Source organism: Eucyclogobius newberryi, unplaced genomic scaffold (genome assembly GCF_026437365.1).
Source record: "Eucyclogobius newberryi isolate DKJ021-1_F unplaced genomic scaffold, fEucNew1.0.hap1 SCAF_2, whole genome shotgun sequence".
In the NCBI taxonomy this organism is placed as follows: domain Eukaryota; kingdom Metazoa; phylum Chordata; class Actinopteri; order Gobiiformes; family Gobiidae; genus Eucyclogobius; species Eucyclogobius newberryi.
The window spans coordinates 34,373,173-34,390,672 of record NW_027315834.1 but is presented as its reverse complement, the minus strand read 5'-3'; the positions used below and the strand labels follow the sequence as shown (position 1 = coordinate 34,390,672).

Here is a 17,500-nt window from a genome sequence, read left to right as displayed (position 1 = left end):
CTCACCCTTAGTAATAAGATACATTTCTTAAGTCACTTGATGCTGTGAAAAGGTAAATTTGACTTGCTATAGTCTCCTGTGCTTTTCCTGCAGAGCTACATTTACATTATTAAAGTGAACAAATCTGGTCATTACACTGCTCAGCACAGGTTTCGGTTTGCGCCCAAGATCTTCTCTCCTTTCTCTTCTCAGTGTGTCCTCATGACTTCTCACATGCAAATGAAGCACTTTCCCCTCTGGAGAAGCCAAGGAATACAAAACACATGACATCCATACATTCACACAAAAAGTTTGATCAACCAGTCAAATCAGTCTAACCTATAATCACAATTGAACGTCTATATATATAAATATCCTTGACTTTTGATACGTTATTATATGTAATATTAGCAAATGCCATATAATGAATTCCTCAAGAAAATAAGTATTTGAATAGCTTCTAGTCTGACAGAATAAAAAAACAAACTACATATTAACAATTCCAAACTAAAACAACTCAAGGGTGACCGTCCATCTCCGCAACTGCTTCATAATTCCATAAATACACTACAATAGATTTAACCTTAATAATGAATATGAATATTGACAATTCAACGTAGTTACTTACCACTTGTTTTGCTCATAGCCTTTTGGAATCGCTCGTTTTTGATCAATACACTGTTGCTCCGTGTACCGTGCTTGGCCTTATTGATCTCTCATAGCAGTCCTCATAAACACAGTTAGAGAAGTGCATGTCAGATCATATATTTCTCCATGAAGCCATTTTGAAACGTTGGTGGAGACGAGGAAATTGTTTCTCGCTCGACTGGAAAGTGTATGCCATAATATAGATGGCTTTGTCATGGTTCTATCTTCTGATTTATTGATCCCGCTGCTCCTCTGTGACTCAGGGAGGTGGTGCTGAGGCTGCTGCAGTTCGAGGCCTCCACCAATGTGGCTGACAGTAAGGGCTGTTTCCCTCTGCACCTCGCGGCCTGGAGAGGAGACGTGGACATAGTGCGCATCCTCATCCACCACGGCCCGTCCCACTGCAGAGTCAACCAACAGGTAACACCCACACCATCCATTATACTGAACATAATGTGCAACGCAAAGACATGGTTGTTGCTTGGTTCTTGGACATGCTAATATGTGCATCTACATTTGGATTGATATAACTTAAAACGGATTGAATGAATTTGTTTTAAAAATCTGACGGAACTATGAATAAATACAAACATATGCGCCACTCCATTTATATTCAGATATATACTGCAGATATTAAATGAGGCAAACCTTCTTGGATCTGACGGGTATTTCTCAACTCAAGTGTCTTGTTTTGAATTTGTCAAATTGATTGTACAAACACTGGAAGACAAACTGCACAGAAAAAAGTGCACGTCTTTAGGTCCATTGGCTGTGTCATTATGGAGGCTTTCAGACTAAAGTTGAGCCTCAGCTGCAGGAGCATTCAAGATGCCTCTTCCTCATCAGACGAAATGACCTTTTCCTCTTTCTTCACTCAAACTTTGAGCCGTGTGCTTATAGCATAATTATTATAAGATAAGATATGCCTCCATGTCCACACATGGGGAAATTTTGGTGTTACAACACAGGTAGATACAGGGGGAAAGGACAGATAACTTAATAGAAGAACTCTTATGAACAAAAACAAAAACTTATTAACAAAACTCCTGTAAACAGGTCCTCTCATATCTTAATAGGGAATGGAGGTAAGAAAATGAAAATAAAGATTAAATAAAATAATGATAATAAAAATAGCTGGCATAAGACAGATAATACTAATAATAATAATGGTAAAGTAAACACTCTTATTTACATCTCTTATTTATTTACATTATGTTGTATTATGTTATATTATGCTTTCTGAATAAGGGTTTAAATCCAGCCCTGGAGACATGAAGGCGATCAGAACATATAACATGCCTAATAAGCATCTTTCTTTGTTCAATAATAGTCAAACTGTTTTCTTGAGTTGTTAGGCACTAATTGCTTGCTGTTATAAATGGTTGTCCTCTCTCCTGGATCAAAGAGGTTTGTCAGCAAGAGAACAGGGCCATTTTTCTTTTCTTTTACCCTGTCAATGATTTTAGAGCTGAGACGACTGCACCGGCAGCATAGGCACACACAATGTACTGCTGATTACGAAGAAACTGTAGTACATGCCACTGTAAGCAGACTGTAAGCAGACTGTAAGCAGGCGGGAGGAAAGGTCAGTGTAGGGGTCTTCTGAACAGGATTCTACATTAACAGGATTACATTATGTTCATTATCATAATTCTGCATGGAGTTCCATATAATGATCACACACCAACGCGCTGTTCTTGAATTCCAAACGGATTGAATGATTTGATTTAGTGAACTTAAAAACATTACAAATAAACTGTTAAAAATGTGTATAACATGTCGTGGATTTGGCTAATGACAAAATGAAGAGTTGCAATGATGTAGTCCACTTCAAAAGACAAACAATGTATACTTATAGTAAAATATGACGGTATAGAGGGGAAATAAATAAACACTTCACAACACGGCTTACAATACTTCACTAATAGATTGTGCTGGATGTAAGAGTTAATATTAATAAACAAAAACAAACAAAACAGAACTATTTAACAAAAGTATGTATCCCACAGCAACCACTGAACCCAAAGTGAATAAAATAAAAATGAAATACAGTACAGATTTGAGACGCAGCTTGACACCTTTATACCTCATTGTATATTTTCCTAAACCCATTGTCCCTATCAGTGTCCTGTTGTCTTACGCTGCATGTATAAATCTTTTGGTAAAATTTATGAAGCGTTTGTTGTCTTTACGACGTCGAGGCACCATATATTTCCACTCTCTGCCCTGTCTGCTGTCGAGACCTGCATACATTACATCAGGTGATATACTGCTATCGCTGTCACATATGGGCCCACCACTCACAGCTCATGTTATTCCACTGCCCACATAGTGTCAGAGGTTAACTGTGTGGACTTAGAGCTGCAAATACCATGTGCTTTTTGCCAAGTAGTGCTTTCTGTTAATGGGCAGGGATGTCTTGAGGAGCATTTCACATCCCCTTTGCTTCCTTCCTATTTGACGCTGGTGTAAGATGCTATATTACTGCAAAAAGTCCTGAAACTGTGTACCTGTATTTCCTTTTCTATGGTAGAGTAACCGTCGTAGATCTTTTGGATACATTTGATCCACTTTGATCTCTTAAGGAATTGAAAAGAGTGTGAAAATGTACTGAAGTCAGTGTTTGAGATGAAAAGAGATTAGGAGCTTGGCTAGGGCCACTTGTGAAATGCATTCAATTGAGGATTACTGGAGGTAAGTGGACACCATTAGCCAACTCCAGAACAGTGTTTCCTGCCTAATTGGCCCCAGCAATGTGCATTCACAGCTGTTTTTGTTTATTACCAGAGCGCTGTGTTTAAGAGAGAAGAGAATGACCATAAACTACTTGTGAGGCAGAGACTGGGAGATGAAATGTGACAGATTGCTGTTCACCCAGGGCTTGCTCTAGAAAGGCCTAATGCACTCTCGGTGTTGATGTTGTTGTGATTATTGCACCGAGATGGACTTATAAAACTCTCACGCACTTCAGACATTATAGTTCAGAGTTGATTTGTCTATGGGCACTATACTGCTGCAACTCGTAACTCTTTTAATCTTCTCTCCATTGAGCGAGACATTGCATCCTATCCTCGACATCCTTTCCTCTCAACTTCTCTCGTCCAACTTTAGGCTCTTTCACTACATTCGCAAACCTCTTCTTGGGCTTTTTGTGAGCCACCGGGCGTCTTTCTATCCATATATATTCACCATCCATCTAGGGCGGTTGACAATCGGCTATTTTGGTGTCATATGGTGATTTAGGGCTTTTCTGTTAAATGCAGCCTTATGCTCAAACACATTTTTTCTCACCGACCGTCAGCCTCCTTCATGCCCTGAGGGATTTATGCTGAGTTCCAGTTCAGACCTCAGAGAGATGTTTTCTCAGAGGGTTTGTGTTCCAGTGTCACGTGAGAAAATACTATGAGCAATACATTACAGTTTATGGACTGCAACGACTCAAATCTACCCCCCAAATAAAGTATCCAATTAAGTTGATTTATTAACCCGGACAGTGTTATAACGTCTGTAAGTTTAATGTGATTTTCTCCTTTTGTTGTCATTAGCTCTGTGTGGACGTTAGCAACATGAGCACAACAATACATTCATTACTGTAACTACAGAGGCTCAGCGGCAGCACAGGAGCAGGTTCACAGACAGTGTGTGGATAGATGGGAATGAACACAAGTACTAAGTATATTTTTAACTAACTCGGATAAACTCGAGGCTTTGAAATGTTGCCAGCGTTTACAAGGAATTCCGAGAAGTGAAAATGTTCTAGTGTGAATTTACATGTGGAAACTTGGTGAATCCGACCTCCGAGGACGACTGGAATGCACCATTGAAGAGGACGTTTCAGAGCTTTCAACCATATTATAATAACTTTCTCATTTACCCACTCAAAGTATTGTATTTACAGTAATTTATTCACGTCTTGAGTATTCTCCTGCATTCAACACGCCATTGCTCTGAAATCTCCTGTTTCAAAATCATAGTTATGTAGCAGACAAAAGCACAATAATGCCTTCTTTAACCAATCACAGTAACACACTTGGCTTTAGTAGGCAATATAAGGCAATCCAAATGTAGCGTAATATACTTTGCGTATGCATCCTTGTAGGGTATTCTTCTTAGTACAAGTACTGCAAGGTTATGAATGTCCTCCCACTTGTGAATGAGGGGAACATTCAAGGTTGATATTGCTTAAAGAATTGTTCAAGAATTCAAACATGACACACTGCATAAGTCTGGGTACGTTTGATATCATATTTTGGGGCACCAGCCGTATATTCGGCAACAACTCTATAATCAAAATTACTTAATTTATTAAAAATGTATTTGCATTCCTATCACCATGGCAACAGGGGGAGGTCATCTGCATATCCTAGACAAAGTTATGTGAATTGTGATAAAAACAAAATTGTTAACATGGTATTGATCTAAACTGAACTAACCGCTCATTACTGTTTTGTAGAAGTAGAAAAAACGGTCTGCTGGTCTAATTTCTACTTATTTATCTCTGCTACCTCTTTTATTTGTCTTTTAAGTACACAATATTGCTGGTCTCACTGCACTGTGCACCTGTTGTCTTCAATCTATAGTTTTTAAAGGCACCACTCGCTGCTCACATGGAGGAAGAACACGTGTCTGCCAGCGGATCAAAACTAATAACAATCCACATCCTTTTAGTCCCCTAACTTCAAATACCTGATTGAACTACAGTAGCTTTGACATGCTCAGGGCAACGATGAGAGTGACCGAGCGGTTTAATTGTGCAGATGCCACACAGACAGCTGCTGGTTTCAAAGATGACTCTCACGCTCTCTCTCTGCCAGAGTTATGAACACACTTGGAGCGGACAGGGCCGTTAATGAAAAGAGTAACGAGATAAACAGCATCAGGACATCAGTGTCAGCGCTTTCTTATGATGAAGATGATGTTGAGTCGAGACGTTTCATCTCATAATGGGCCCACAGTTAAACCCGGACCTGCCACCTGCTCTTTCCTGACCGTTACTCCCTCTATTACACACCCACACACACAGAGAGAGTCTCAAGAGGCAAGTAACCGTATGTCTAATGTCATTTAGTCATTATATTAAAGGATCTCTTCGTCTCCTGAAGGTGAAAAACACAATTTGCCACACCAGTGATGGCTTTCAACTTTGGACAAACTCAAGGCGCTGCAATTTCACGCAAAGGTTTGCTAATTTTGCTGGAAGCTGTGCTGAACTAGATTTGGCAATGCACGACTTCAACCATGAAATGATCTTAGGGAAGTACAGAATAGACAACTACAGTGTGAATTATAGTGAAAAAGGACCAATTATCTCAAGGATCTTTACGGCTGAAAATTGATTTCAACACTGGTCGATGGGGCTTTAGTCGACCAACATTTGTATTTGTAACTCATTATTTTATTTGGATTGTAAGGATTTATAATGGTGAAGCTAGCTATTGGTGTGAATTAAGAGCTTAATATGCCTAGATCTATTTGAGAGTGACTGAAAAGCAAAATATCAAATATATATTGTACTGCTGATACCAGGATTTTAGATAGGATTTGAAAACACCCCGTCCAAATAATTTTGTCCAGGGGTACGAGGGCCGACTTGGCGAAATACGAGTAGCTTCGGCAAACAAGTAGCTTCGGCATTCGGCAGCCAATCAGAGCCAAGCACACACATTTTGTCGACCAATCAGCGCGCAGCATGCACATTTTCACTTGTACACAGTAAACTGTCATGGCGCGGACCATGGCGGACTATTGTCAAATGCTTCCCGGCCCGATTTAATGATAATATTCCCTTTTTTTCTAAGATTTATTAATAAAATGACCCCGTCCATGCACTCGAAAATGCCCATCCACATTTCAAATACCCCGTCCAAAATACAGGAAGACGGGCTCCTATCTAAAAGCCTGGCTGATACTGAGCACTGAAATGTAAAGTGAGTCACGCTCCAGCTCTGAAGTCATATTACAGCGCGTGGTTTTGGTTCAAACTGAAAGCCACATATTTCCTTATGGTCAACCGTAACATGGCCACTCTAAAGTCTATGGTCAGACTCAAATAATTCATGCTGTCGACACTTAATGAGTCATTAGATGTTTTCTTATGAGTAATCACATGATTTCTTACTTACAGAGAGTATTCTAGATACTGAATGTTTGCAGATAAAGTGTATTATTCATAAAAATAACAAACGGTTCATCACCTTTTGCCATTTAGTTTCAATAATACCATTGTTTAAACAGCCTGGTAAACTCACAATTACCAATTAACCGCGTAATAATCTTTAATTCTTATTAAATTTTTGATTATTCGCGATTATTCCGATTAATTGTTGCAGCCCTTCTAACTAGTACAATGTTGTGTGTTAAATGTACACAAAATGCTTGCCTCTAATACTTACTTCTACCTTCTGCACATAATAGTGTTGTGTTGTACTTTGAATATTCCCTCCTTTGTAAAAACACCTTTCTTCCCTTGCTCTTTGCCTCATCCTTGCTGCCTCCCCAGACGAGAGCTGAAGCATGTGGGATCATGAGCTGCTGTTGTGTATCCAGGCTCATCCCTTCATATCACACTATGGACATTAACACGCTGTATGCTTGAACAAACAGCTTTCTGCGCCTGGCCTGCTCCGGTCTCTCTGCAACCGCTGTCTGTGTGATAAGACTGGGATGTTTATTTCATTGTTCATTTGCTGACCGGAAGAGCTCGGCGTATCCTCTAATCACACTCGCGCACATATAGATTTATACACAAACGATACACATAATATGCTTTTTATTATGTCTTCTGTGATTGTTCCCTCGACTCCTGATGTTAACTTTCATAGACGTATCAATAACAAGACGCTCTGCTGTGTGTCGCGGCTTTTGCTCCAACTCCAATCAGCAACGATGCACCTCATGCTAAGATGAGATCGAAAAGCTGTCAGGCGCCGTGTAATGGAATGGTATAGGGCTCTCTTATAAGATAGAGGCAGGGCTTTCCTCTTGCTTTGAGCTTCTGTCAGGCATCTCACAGTCTCATCCCCTCAGACAAGGACGAGATTTTTTCCATCTTAAGCTGTCAGTGAAAGTAGCAGACTGATTCATTCATTGTCTCGTGGCCAAAGCGCCATTAAAGGTTTAAAGTGGGCCTTGTCGATGTCGTTCAAATGATAATTTATCATAATTTATCATTTTCAGTATGGTTAAATTATTCAGTGGTTCAATGAAATCAAATTTACCCTTTTTATTGAATTGTTTTATGTGTTATAGTCAGTAACCACTAACAGTAAATGTATTACCCATGTCAAACCAATTAATGCGTAACAATTTTATGTTTCATTTAAACGGCACACAAAACTGTACTTTATTTTTTAAATATTAAATAGACCTTCAAAGATATATTTTTTTTAAACTGTATTTCTTTACTTTTGATGGAAGAAACACAAAAGGAAATAAATGCCCTATTTATTATGGTAACTTTTTACCCTAAACTATTTCACGTTAATAATCAAAATTATTTCCGTTGGATCATCATAAATAAATGTAATGAAAAGGGGTAATTAAATTGGATCAATATTTAATTGTTTAGAGGAATAAAATCACTTGATTTATATTAATGATAAAATACTAATTTCATGTTTTCATGTTTCACAATTTTGATATGGTATTAACATTGACAACTCGTGATTGACAAGAATTTTTTTTCAAAAATGCAGTATTTAGCAAATCATTTTTAACTGTCAGTGTCATCGTTATGATGAGGATCTGTAGTGGCAGCTGGTCTTGTTCAGTCCACACACTTACAGACAGTAACACAGTTAACATATTTTATTACTCATAATGCTGCTAGTTATAGTGCATAAGTTAGATAGACAGGCACCATGTTCACAAGTGTGCAATTATTGTGCATTTATAGTCTAGGTCCTATCAGCTCTGCTCCGGAAGCGTCCACTTTGACTTGAATGAAGGGGTGTGTGGAACGCTTGCTGCTGATTGGCTGTGAGGACAAGGCTGTCACCTCGCTGTGGTGCGCCTGCTGCAGCATCACGTGTGGCACATACAGTGTCTCTCCATCTCGGGGGGGGAAGGAGGCAGGGGGAGGAGGCAGGGAGAGGAGGCAGGGAGAGGAGGCTGGGAGAGGAGGCAGGGAGAGGAGGCTGGGAGAGGAGGCAGGGAGAGGAGGCAGGGAGAGGAGGCAGGGAGAGGAGGCAGGGATAGGAGGCAGGGAGAGGAGGCAGGGGGAGGAGGCAGGGGGAGGAGGCAGGGGGAGGAGGCTTGGAGAGGAGGCTTGGAGAGGAGGCTGGGAGAGGAGGCAGGGAGAGGAGGCTGGGAGAGGAGGCAGGGAGAGGAGGCAGGGAGAGGAGGCAGGGAGAGGAGGCAGGGAGAGGAGGCTGGGAGAGGAGGCTGGGAGAGGAGGCTGGGGGAGGAGGCTGGGGGAGGAGGCAGGGGGAGGAGGCAGGGGGAGGAGGCAGGGGGAGGAGGCTGGGGGAGGAGGCAGGGGGAGGAGGCAGGGAGAGGAGGCAGGGAGAGGAGGCAGGGAGAGGAGGGAGGGAGAGGGGGCAGGGAGAGGAGGCAGGGAGAGGAGGCAGGGAGAGGAGGCAGGGAGAGGAGGCAGGGAGAGGAGGCAGGGAGAGGAGGCAGGGAGAGGAGGCTGGGAGAGGAGGCTGGGAGAGGAGGCTGGGGGAGGAGGCTGGGGGAGGAGGCAGGGGGAGGAGGCAGGGGGAGGAAGCAGGGGGAGGAAGCAGGGGGAGGAGGCAGGGAGAGGAGGCAGGGAGAGGAGGCAGGGAGAGGAGGCAGGGAGAGGGGGCAGGGAGAGGAGGCTGGGAGAGGAGGCTGGGGGAGGAAGCAGGGGGAGGAGGCTGGGGGAGGAGGCTGGGGGAGGAGGCAGGGAGAGGAGGCAAGGGGAGGAGGCTGGGGGAGGAGAGGAGAGAGGCTCAACTCTGGGGGGGAAAGTGAGTAAAAAAGCAGGATAGATGAGATATGAGCAGCAAAGTGAGGTCACAGTGTTTGGAAATGTTATGCAAGTGTGAGTTGGGTTTTCAAGGCAGGAAATGCAGTGTGAGAATGTGTGGGGATTGGCATGGAAGAAAGTAATGCAAAGATGAGGTTAAAATACTTTGTTTTTTAGTGTTAATACTAGAGCTGGGTTTCGATTCAAATTTCAAGAATCGATTCGATTCCGATTTTTACGTTTCAAAATCGATTTTTTCCAATTTTCTCAGATTCCATCCGATTCGATCCGATTTTGATCTGATTTCCGATTCCATCCGATTTCGATTCGATCCGGGGTTATTGTTATTAAAAATGAAAAAATGTATTTGAACCGTTTCCTTCACTTCATGACTGAAGCAACATATTAAAACTAGTATTATATCAATATTAAACAGCAAATCTTACAACTATTGGTAGTTACTGATGGCTGGAAGACTGATGAAAAGGTTAAGGGTCAATCTACCTTCAAGAAAGATAATTCAGGAGTCCTGAATTATCTTTCTTGAAGGTAGATTGAAGTTCACTGAGGGAAATGTAGAAAATAATTTTAATTTATAAAAATAAATAAAAATAAAATAAAAATCGATCTTTGGACGTACGAATCGATAATCGGTCATTAATATGCGAATCGATCGGAAATCGGAAAATCGATTATTTCAACCCAGCTCTAGTTAATACTCAGGTGAGGGGTGAAAAACATATTTCAAAACAGCAGCAAAAACAACATAACCAATCACCTGCAGTCCTTTAGTCAGACGATTAATTGGTTTCTTAGTCGACCAACATCTTTTTTTATTGATTCATTGTTTTATTGCGATTAAAATGATTTGTATGGAACAACAGCGGATGGAGTGAATTGTGAGTTTACTCGAACTATTATACAATCTATCTCTAGCATATAAATGCGATACACAATAATAAATAAATTGGATACATGTTGATACTTCATAGTTTTGAGCCCAGCCCCCTTTTAGTCCATTAATCAGTCGATCGAGCATGTCTGTCGACAACAGCCCCACCAACCATCCACCACCACTAACAACCAACAACAATCACTAACAACCACCACTAACAACCACCTCTAACAACCACCACTAACAACCAACAACAATCACTAACCACCACCTCTAACAACCACCACTAACAACCAACAACAATCACTAACAACCACCACTAACCACCACCTCTAACAACCACCACTAACAACCAACAACAATCACTAACAACCACCTCTAACAACCACCTCTAACAACCACCTCTAACAACCACCTCTAACAACCACCTCTAACAACCACCTCTAACAACCACCTCTAACAACCACCACTAACAACCACCTCTAACAACCACCACTAACCACCACCTCTAACAACCACCACTAACAACCAACAACAATCACTAACAACCACCTCTAACAACCACCTCTAACAACCACCTCTAACAACCACCTCTAACAACCACCTCTAACAACCACCTCTAACAACCACCTCTAACAACCACCACTAACAACCACCTCTAACAACCACCACTAACAACCACCACTAACAACCACCTCTAACAACCACCTCTAACAACCACCTCTAACAACCACCACTAACAACCACCTCTAACAACCACCTCTAACAACCACCTCTAACAACCACCTCTAACAACCACCACTAACAACCACCACTATCAACCACCACTAACAACCACCACTAACAACCACCTCTAACAACCACCTCTAACAACCACCTCTAACAACCACCTCTAACAACCACCTCTAACAACCACCTCTAACAACCACCTCTAACAACCACCACTAACAACCACCACTAACAACCACCACTATCAACCACCACTAACAACCACCACTAACAACCACCTCTAACAACCACCTCTAACAACCACCTCTAACAACCACCTCTAACAACCACCTCTAACAACCACCTCTAACAACCACCTCTAACAACCACCACTAACAACCACCACTATCAACCACCACTAACAACCACCACTAACAACCACCTCTAACAACCACCTCTAACAACCACCTCTAACCACCACCTCTAACAACCACCACTAACAACCAACAACAATCACTAACAACCACCTCTAACAACCACCTCTAACAACCACCTCTAACAACCACCTCTAACAACCACCACTAACAACCACCACTAACAACCACCACTAACAACCACCACTAACAACCACCACTAACAACCACCACTAACAACCACCTCTCACAACAACCACTAACAACCACCTCTAACAACCACCTCTAACAACCATTAACAACCACCACCAGCCATTAACAACCACTAACCACCACTAACAACCACCACTAACAACCACCGCTAACAACCACCGCTAACAACCACCGCTAACAACCACCGCTAACAACCACCGCTAACAACCACCACCAACAACCACCACTAACAACCACCACTAACAACCACCACTAACAACCACCTCTAACAACCACCACTAACAACCATTAACAACCACCACCAGCCATTAACAACCACTAACCACCACTAACAACCACCACTAACAACCACCACTAACAACCACCTCTAACAACCACCACTAACAACCACCACCAACAACCACCACCAGCCATTAACAACCACTAACCACCACAAATAACAACCACCAGTCTCTTTCCACACATGGTTTACAGTCCCTGGAGATCACATGCAATCTTCATACTTTGACACTCGTCCTCCAAAAAGCACAAGTTCCCATGAACATAATAGTTTTCTTCATTTTAAATCACCTTTTTCATTGTCAAAATTCTGTGACCCAGTGATGGGTGTTGCCATTGCTTTAACATTTACACAAAATTTAATTGGAACAAGTCTGTTACTCAGTCTTTGTAAGACTTACAGTGGGTCTCATTATAATATTGTCTAGTAGTTGGTGACAGTCAGATTTTTAAGAGATATTTTATCGTTACACCTGTTGCTTTTGACACATTTAAAACTGGGTTGGATCATGGTGTATTTGATGACTGTATTTGGCTACTTTCTGAGATTTCCTTTTTGTAAACCAAGACTTGACCAATGCCGAAGAATCGGGTCCGACTCTGAACTGAGACAAAACCTTGCAGACACAACAGCTGATGAGATCCCAATTCAATACTTCCACAATTTGAGTAACACATGGTTTTGACATGGACAGAAAAAGTAGCTTTGACAATAGTTGAGGTTGTAGTGCGTGGGAGCACTGGGATTCCCCTGACATTTCTCTTACTCATGTGTCATGCTTTTGCATTTGTCCATGTACAATGAATTACTGACCATAACACACATTTTATATGGCTTCTGCAGCAAAGACAAACTTCTTCTCAAATTTCAACAATTTCAGTGCTCCAAACAAAACTATATCTAGTTTCAAGCTTTCATTATTTTCTTCTTTGTATTGACAGTTTTGTTTGTGTGTTGACAGAACCATGAGAGGGAGACGGCGCTCCACTGTGCGGCCCAGTACGGTCACTCGGACGTGGTGTTGGTGCTACTTCAGGAGCTCACTGACCCCACCATGAGGAACAGCCGACAGGAAACTCCACTGGACCTGGCCGCGCTCTATGGACGACTGCAGGTACTGCACAAGACCCTCCTCCTGTTCAGTGTCATTGCACAGCACGTTGTATTACGATGTACAAATACCACACCTATAACATGTGCCATTTCTCCATGATTCTGATGGATTCCTATCACTGGGTTTAAGACTACACAACATACACTTCATACTTGGGCACATAGAATAACTATTGTTTTAGTTTATCCTTACTGGCCTTTGTACTACTATAACTGTAAAGGTGTGATAAAATGTGAATATATGATTATATTTCTGGGATATATTTTATCTGCATAATAGTTATATATTATCTGCATCATTAGTCTAAGAGAAGAACGGGTGTGTGACAAACTGCATTTGTGAAGGGGTCGTAAAGATGGGCCAAAGGATGTTTACCCGAGGGGGGGTGACAGCCCAGAGGAGTTTGGGTAATGTTTACCCAAGGCTTGATCTCTAGGAAAAATACCAGCTGTAAAACAAGTGCCTTGATGTGAAGCTGACCAATGAGAAATGTGACCCGCCTATTCCAGAATATCTAATAAAACCAACCAGCATGGGAAAAAACAGGGTGAGACGCAGGAGGATCACGCAGGCTGCTTACAACAGCTTGCGTGATCAGTCCCGGCGTTTTCTCCCAAGCTTGCCATACAAATGTCTGATATTTCTGTGTCGTTTCATATTCTAAGTTGAATTGTGTTCTCGATGTGTTACGGAATAGCATCGGTGTATGTCTCATTCCATGACAAAAGGATCAACAATTGTTGGCATTTTAATAAAAAATACCCTTAATATTCTAGTGGGGCTGCCACTAATGATTATTTTAGTAGTCGGCTCAGCAGGAAGTAGTAACGCTAACATGAGATAGCCAAGTTCTGTTGTGTACCATTGAGACTTTTAAAATGCATTATCAACCAAATAAATTTAAAATATGCTGATTGAAGGCTTCTAGTTAAACAACATTTACGAATAAAATGTTTTGTAAAAAAAAAATCACAAATTGTTATTTTTTGACATTTGTAATTATGCCATTGTCTTTGTTAAAAAACTGTCTTTTCGTATGTGTTTTAGAGTTTGTATACTCCAGATAAAGGTTAAGATGATCAAAATATACCTATGATTATTTTTTTTATATTGGTCATTATTAATCATGGCCCATATTCTAGATGAAATATGTTCCTTCAGCCTCTCTGAGAGTGACATGACATAAGAATTAAACTGTGGTCTATGAGGGTTTAAGATAAGATAAGATATTCCTTTATTGTCCCATATGGGGAAATTTCATTGGTGCAACGCAGGTAGATACAGAGGTAGATACTTACTTACACTAACTTCATTCATACAATCTATTGTCACTTCCACTGTCCATACCATGCTCATAATTATATTCTATTTAACACCACAGTTTACTCACAAAGCTTGTTCAAATATGTTGTAATCCACAATGCACAAGAAGAGTCTGTTTGGACCTACTTTCAGCTTTTGTGTCCAGGCCCACTAATTTAGAATCACGGTTAAAAATAGCCCTTTGGATTTGGCTTTTACTCAAATGTGACTCTGGAGAACAGCCCAAATTGGTGTCTTGCAGGCAGAGAATGAGCCCATAGTAAGATAACAAAAGTGAAGAAAAGAAAATGCACTGCGGTACAAAAATCATCTGAAGCATAACCAGCAATGCAGCATTTGTGTCTGTTGCTTCTGGTGTTGAAATAGCAGGGGCACTTGTGGACGTGTGCATGTTAAATGTCAGATTAAACGGAGAGTGGTTGGCAGGTTAAGAAACCATCTGGTGTCTCCATCTGCACTGTACCGGGACAACAGTGAGAGTTAGCGAAGACATGACCGCAGAGCAGGAACATGACTGTCCAAGGAGGTGTGGCAAATTTGCATATGTCACGGAATATGTAGCTGCAAATACACAAATATGCTTTGTAACAACGTGTCCCGTTCAAAAGGTTGCAATCCAAAGATAAATATAAAAGCGTCATATTTTTCCCAAATCTCCGCACGTACGTAGGCAGTGAGTAATTGCATTCAAGCTCTACAGGTTTGTCTGAAAGTGAATGAATAATTTATAATGGCAGCAGCGTGGTACTTCGCCCTGACTTGCACTGCATTTAAATGAAGGGAAATCCCTATAGCAAGAGATGCAGCTGTGCAGAGATGCAACCAACAGTGCAAAAATTTAGCACAATCACCGCACACTCGCACAAAGGCGTGTGGAAAAAAGGGAATGTACCGCTGAGACGGCTTATTAAAGACCTCATGAACCGTGGAAGTTGATCTACCTACACCGACGGTCGTGATTGGACTCCCCACTCTTGAGTATTTTCAACTCAACAGCTCGCAGAGGAAAGCCAACGGATGTAGCAAGAATGAAAATAGCATATTCCACAACCTGTTAAGTAATTTGCCCTTTTTGCAATAGTTCAAATAAAATTACTAATTACTAATCTATTTCAGAGGTAAATGCGATGTATTTATATAAGGGTAAAAGATAATCAAAAACAAATCATTTATGTTCATTTACCTACCGCTTTAGACTGTTTTCTTCCCATCTAACCAGTATTTGATCATATTTTATGATTTATTAATATATATGATATTTTCTTTTGTTTTATTTAGCCTAATGTTCAAGATTTATGCTTGTTCAAACTGAAATTAGATGTAATTAATTGTTCAACATTTCAAGTTGTTCAGCATTTCTCTCAACTAAAGGAAACAGCTCTATACTCATTACACAATAGTAGAATATCTTTTTCACCACAAAATAAGAGTTTTTTTGATATATTATCATGTGGCTTTACATTAGTTCTGATATGGACCAAGACCATTCTAAAACTATTACAGAAAGGTCCAATTTTGTTGCAATTTATTTCTCTATCTGTGCTTTTTCAAATTATTATCTAGCTTCAATATTAGTTTTAATATCATATGGGTATCTTATCTATTTATTCATTTTTTGATTCAATTCTGTCATGCTCTAATTACATCCGATTACACCTACCACAATACCATAATAACTGGCCCATTACAAAACTTCAACATATTAAACCTCAAACGCACAAACGATAAAAAGTAGTCGCAGTGACACTTTTCCTAAGGTTGATCTTTGCGTCCCTAATGTCTTGTCGTGTTTATTGGCAGGTTGTGCGCATGCTGGTGAATGCCCATCCCAACCTGATGACCAGCCACACGCGGCGTCACACCCCGCTGCACTTGGCGGCTCGTAACGGACACCACAGCACCGTGCAGACGCTGCTCGACGCTGGCATGGATGTCAACTGTGTGGTGAGAGGAAACTCGACTTTGATTGCCCTCTATTGGGGACTAAAGGAAGATTTATGAGTGTGCAGCTCCAAGGCGTTGTGTTTTCTCTGTCTCTGTCCCTTCACATCAAAATAATATGATGAGAATAGAATTAGGCTTTGAAAAATGTCCAAGAAGTAAGAAAGAAGCTGGGATTTGCCTGAAAGAAACAAAGTTAAAGTTGAATTATGTAACTTTTCTGGTTATGCACCGATACTGATACCAATATTTGGGTTTTAGAGTATCTGCCAATGCCATATCAATGTATTCCTGGTGACTTTCTTTTTTCTTTCTTTTTTAAACTTTATTCATCCAGGTAGATTGAGAACCCATTTTCATTTACCTTACAACAAAGCTCTAGTGGTACATGTGATCAAAAATGCTCCTAAAATGCTAAGGATTGTTGAAACGATTATAATTGGTTAATAGTACTAATATTTATTGGCCCAATACTGTCTCTCTGCAAAAATAATATCATAATCCTAATCATAATCTTATTATCTTATAATAATGTGTAAAGTGCTGAGACATTTAACTCTTTGAAGCTCTAGGGATATATTGATTATAACAATGGCATTAGGCTACATTTTTACTTACAGTGCTCAAAGTAAACCTATTATTCTATTCACCTAACCCAAGCACCGGCCCCAATCCTAATTTGAGTGCTGTATATAATGAACTTTGACCCAGGCTGCCTCCATTATCAGTTGCTAATGATGCTAACGATGCTCTAAATTGCATCTTTTGGGATGTGATGAAAACTAATTGTATGGATTGTGAAATAAACTTGGCAACGGAATATTGTTGGTCCTGAGTTTCGTATTAAGATATTCATTTCTTAGGAGGGGTCGGCTCTATGTTCCCACATTTGTCAAGTTGTATAGGTTATGGTTAAGGTTAGGGCCTAATTTTCAGATTGAGGTAAAGGTTAGGTCCAGGACATGGGCGGGATTATATAAAAAGAATATGTTGTAAATGTGAAAAACGTGCCTGAACCTAACAAATGTGTACGCTTCCTGATGTTGATGTTTTGGCT

General features: G+C 40.7%; 1 protein-coding gene across 3 annotated transcripts in view; it reads left to right on the top strand.

Annotated features, from left to right (window-relative positions):
- anks1b (ankyrin repeat and sterile alpha motif domain containing 1B) overlaps window positions 1-17,500 on the top strand; it is a 166,092-nt gene that overhangs the window by 42,668 nt on the left and 105,924 nt on the right. For all 3 annotated transcript variants that reach the window (XM_072455120.1, XM_072455119.1, XM_072455122.1), the window contains exons 3-5: window positions 891-1,047; window positions 13,027-13,179; window positions 16,303-16,446. In XM_072455120.1, the coding sequence (XP_072311221.1) occupies window positions 891-1,047; window positions 13,027-13,179; window positions 16,303-16,446 (454 nt within the window). The remainder of the gene's footprint in view (window positions 1-890; window positions 1,048-13,026; window positions 13,180-16,302; window positions 16,447-17,500) is intronic.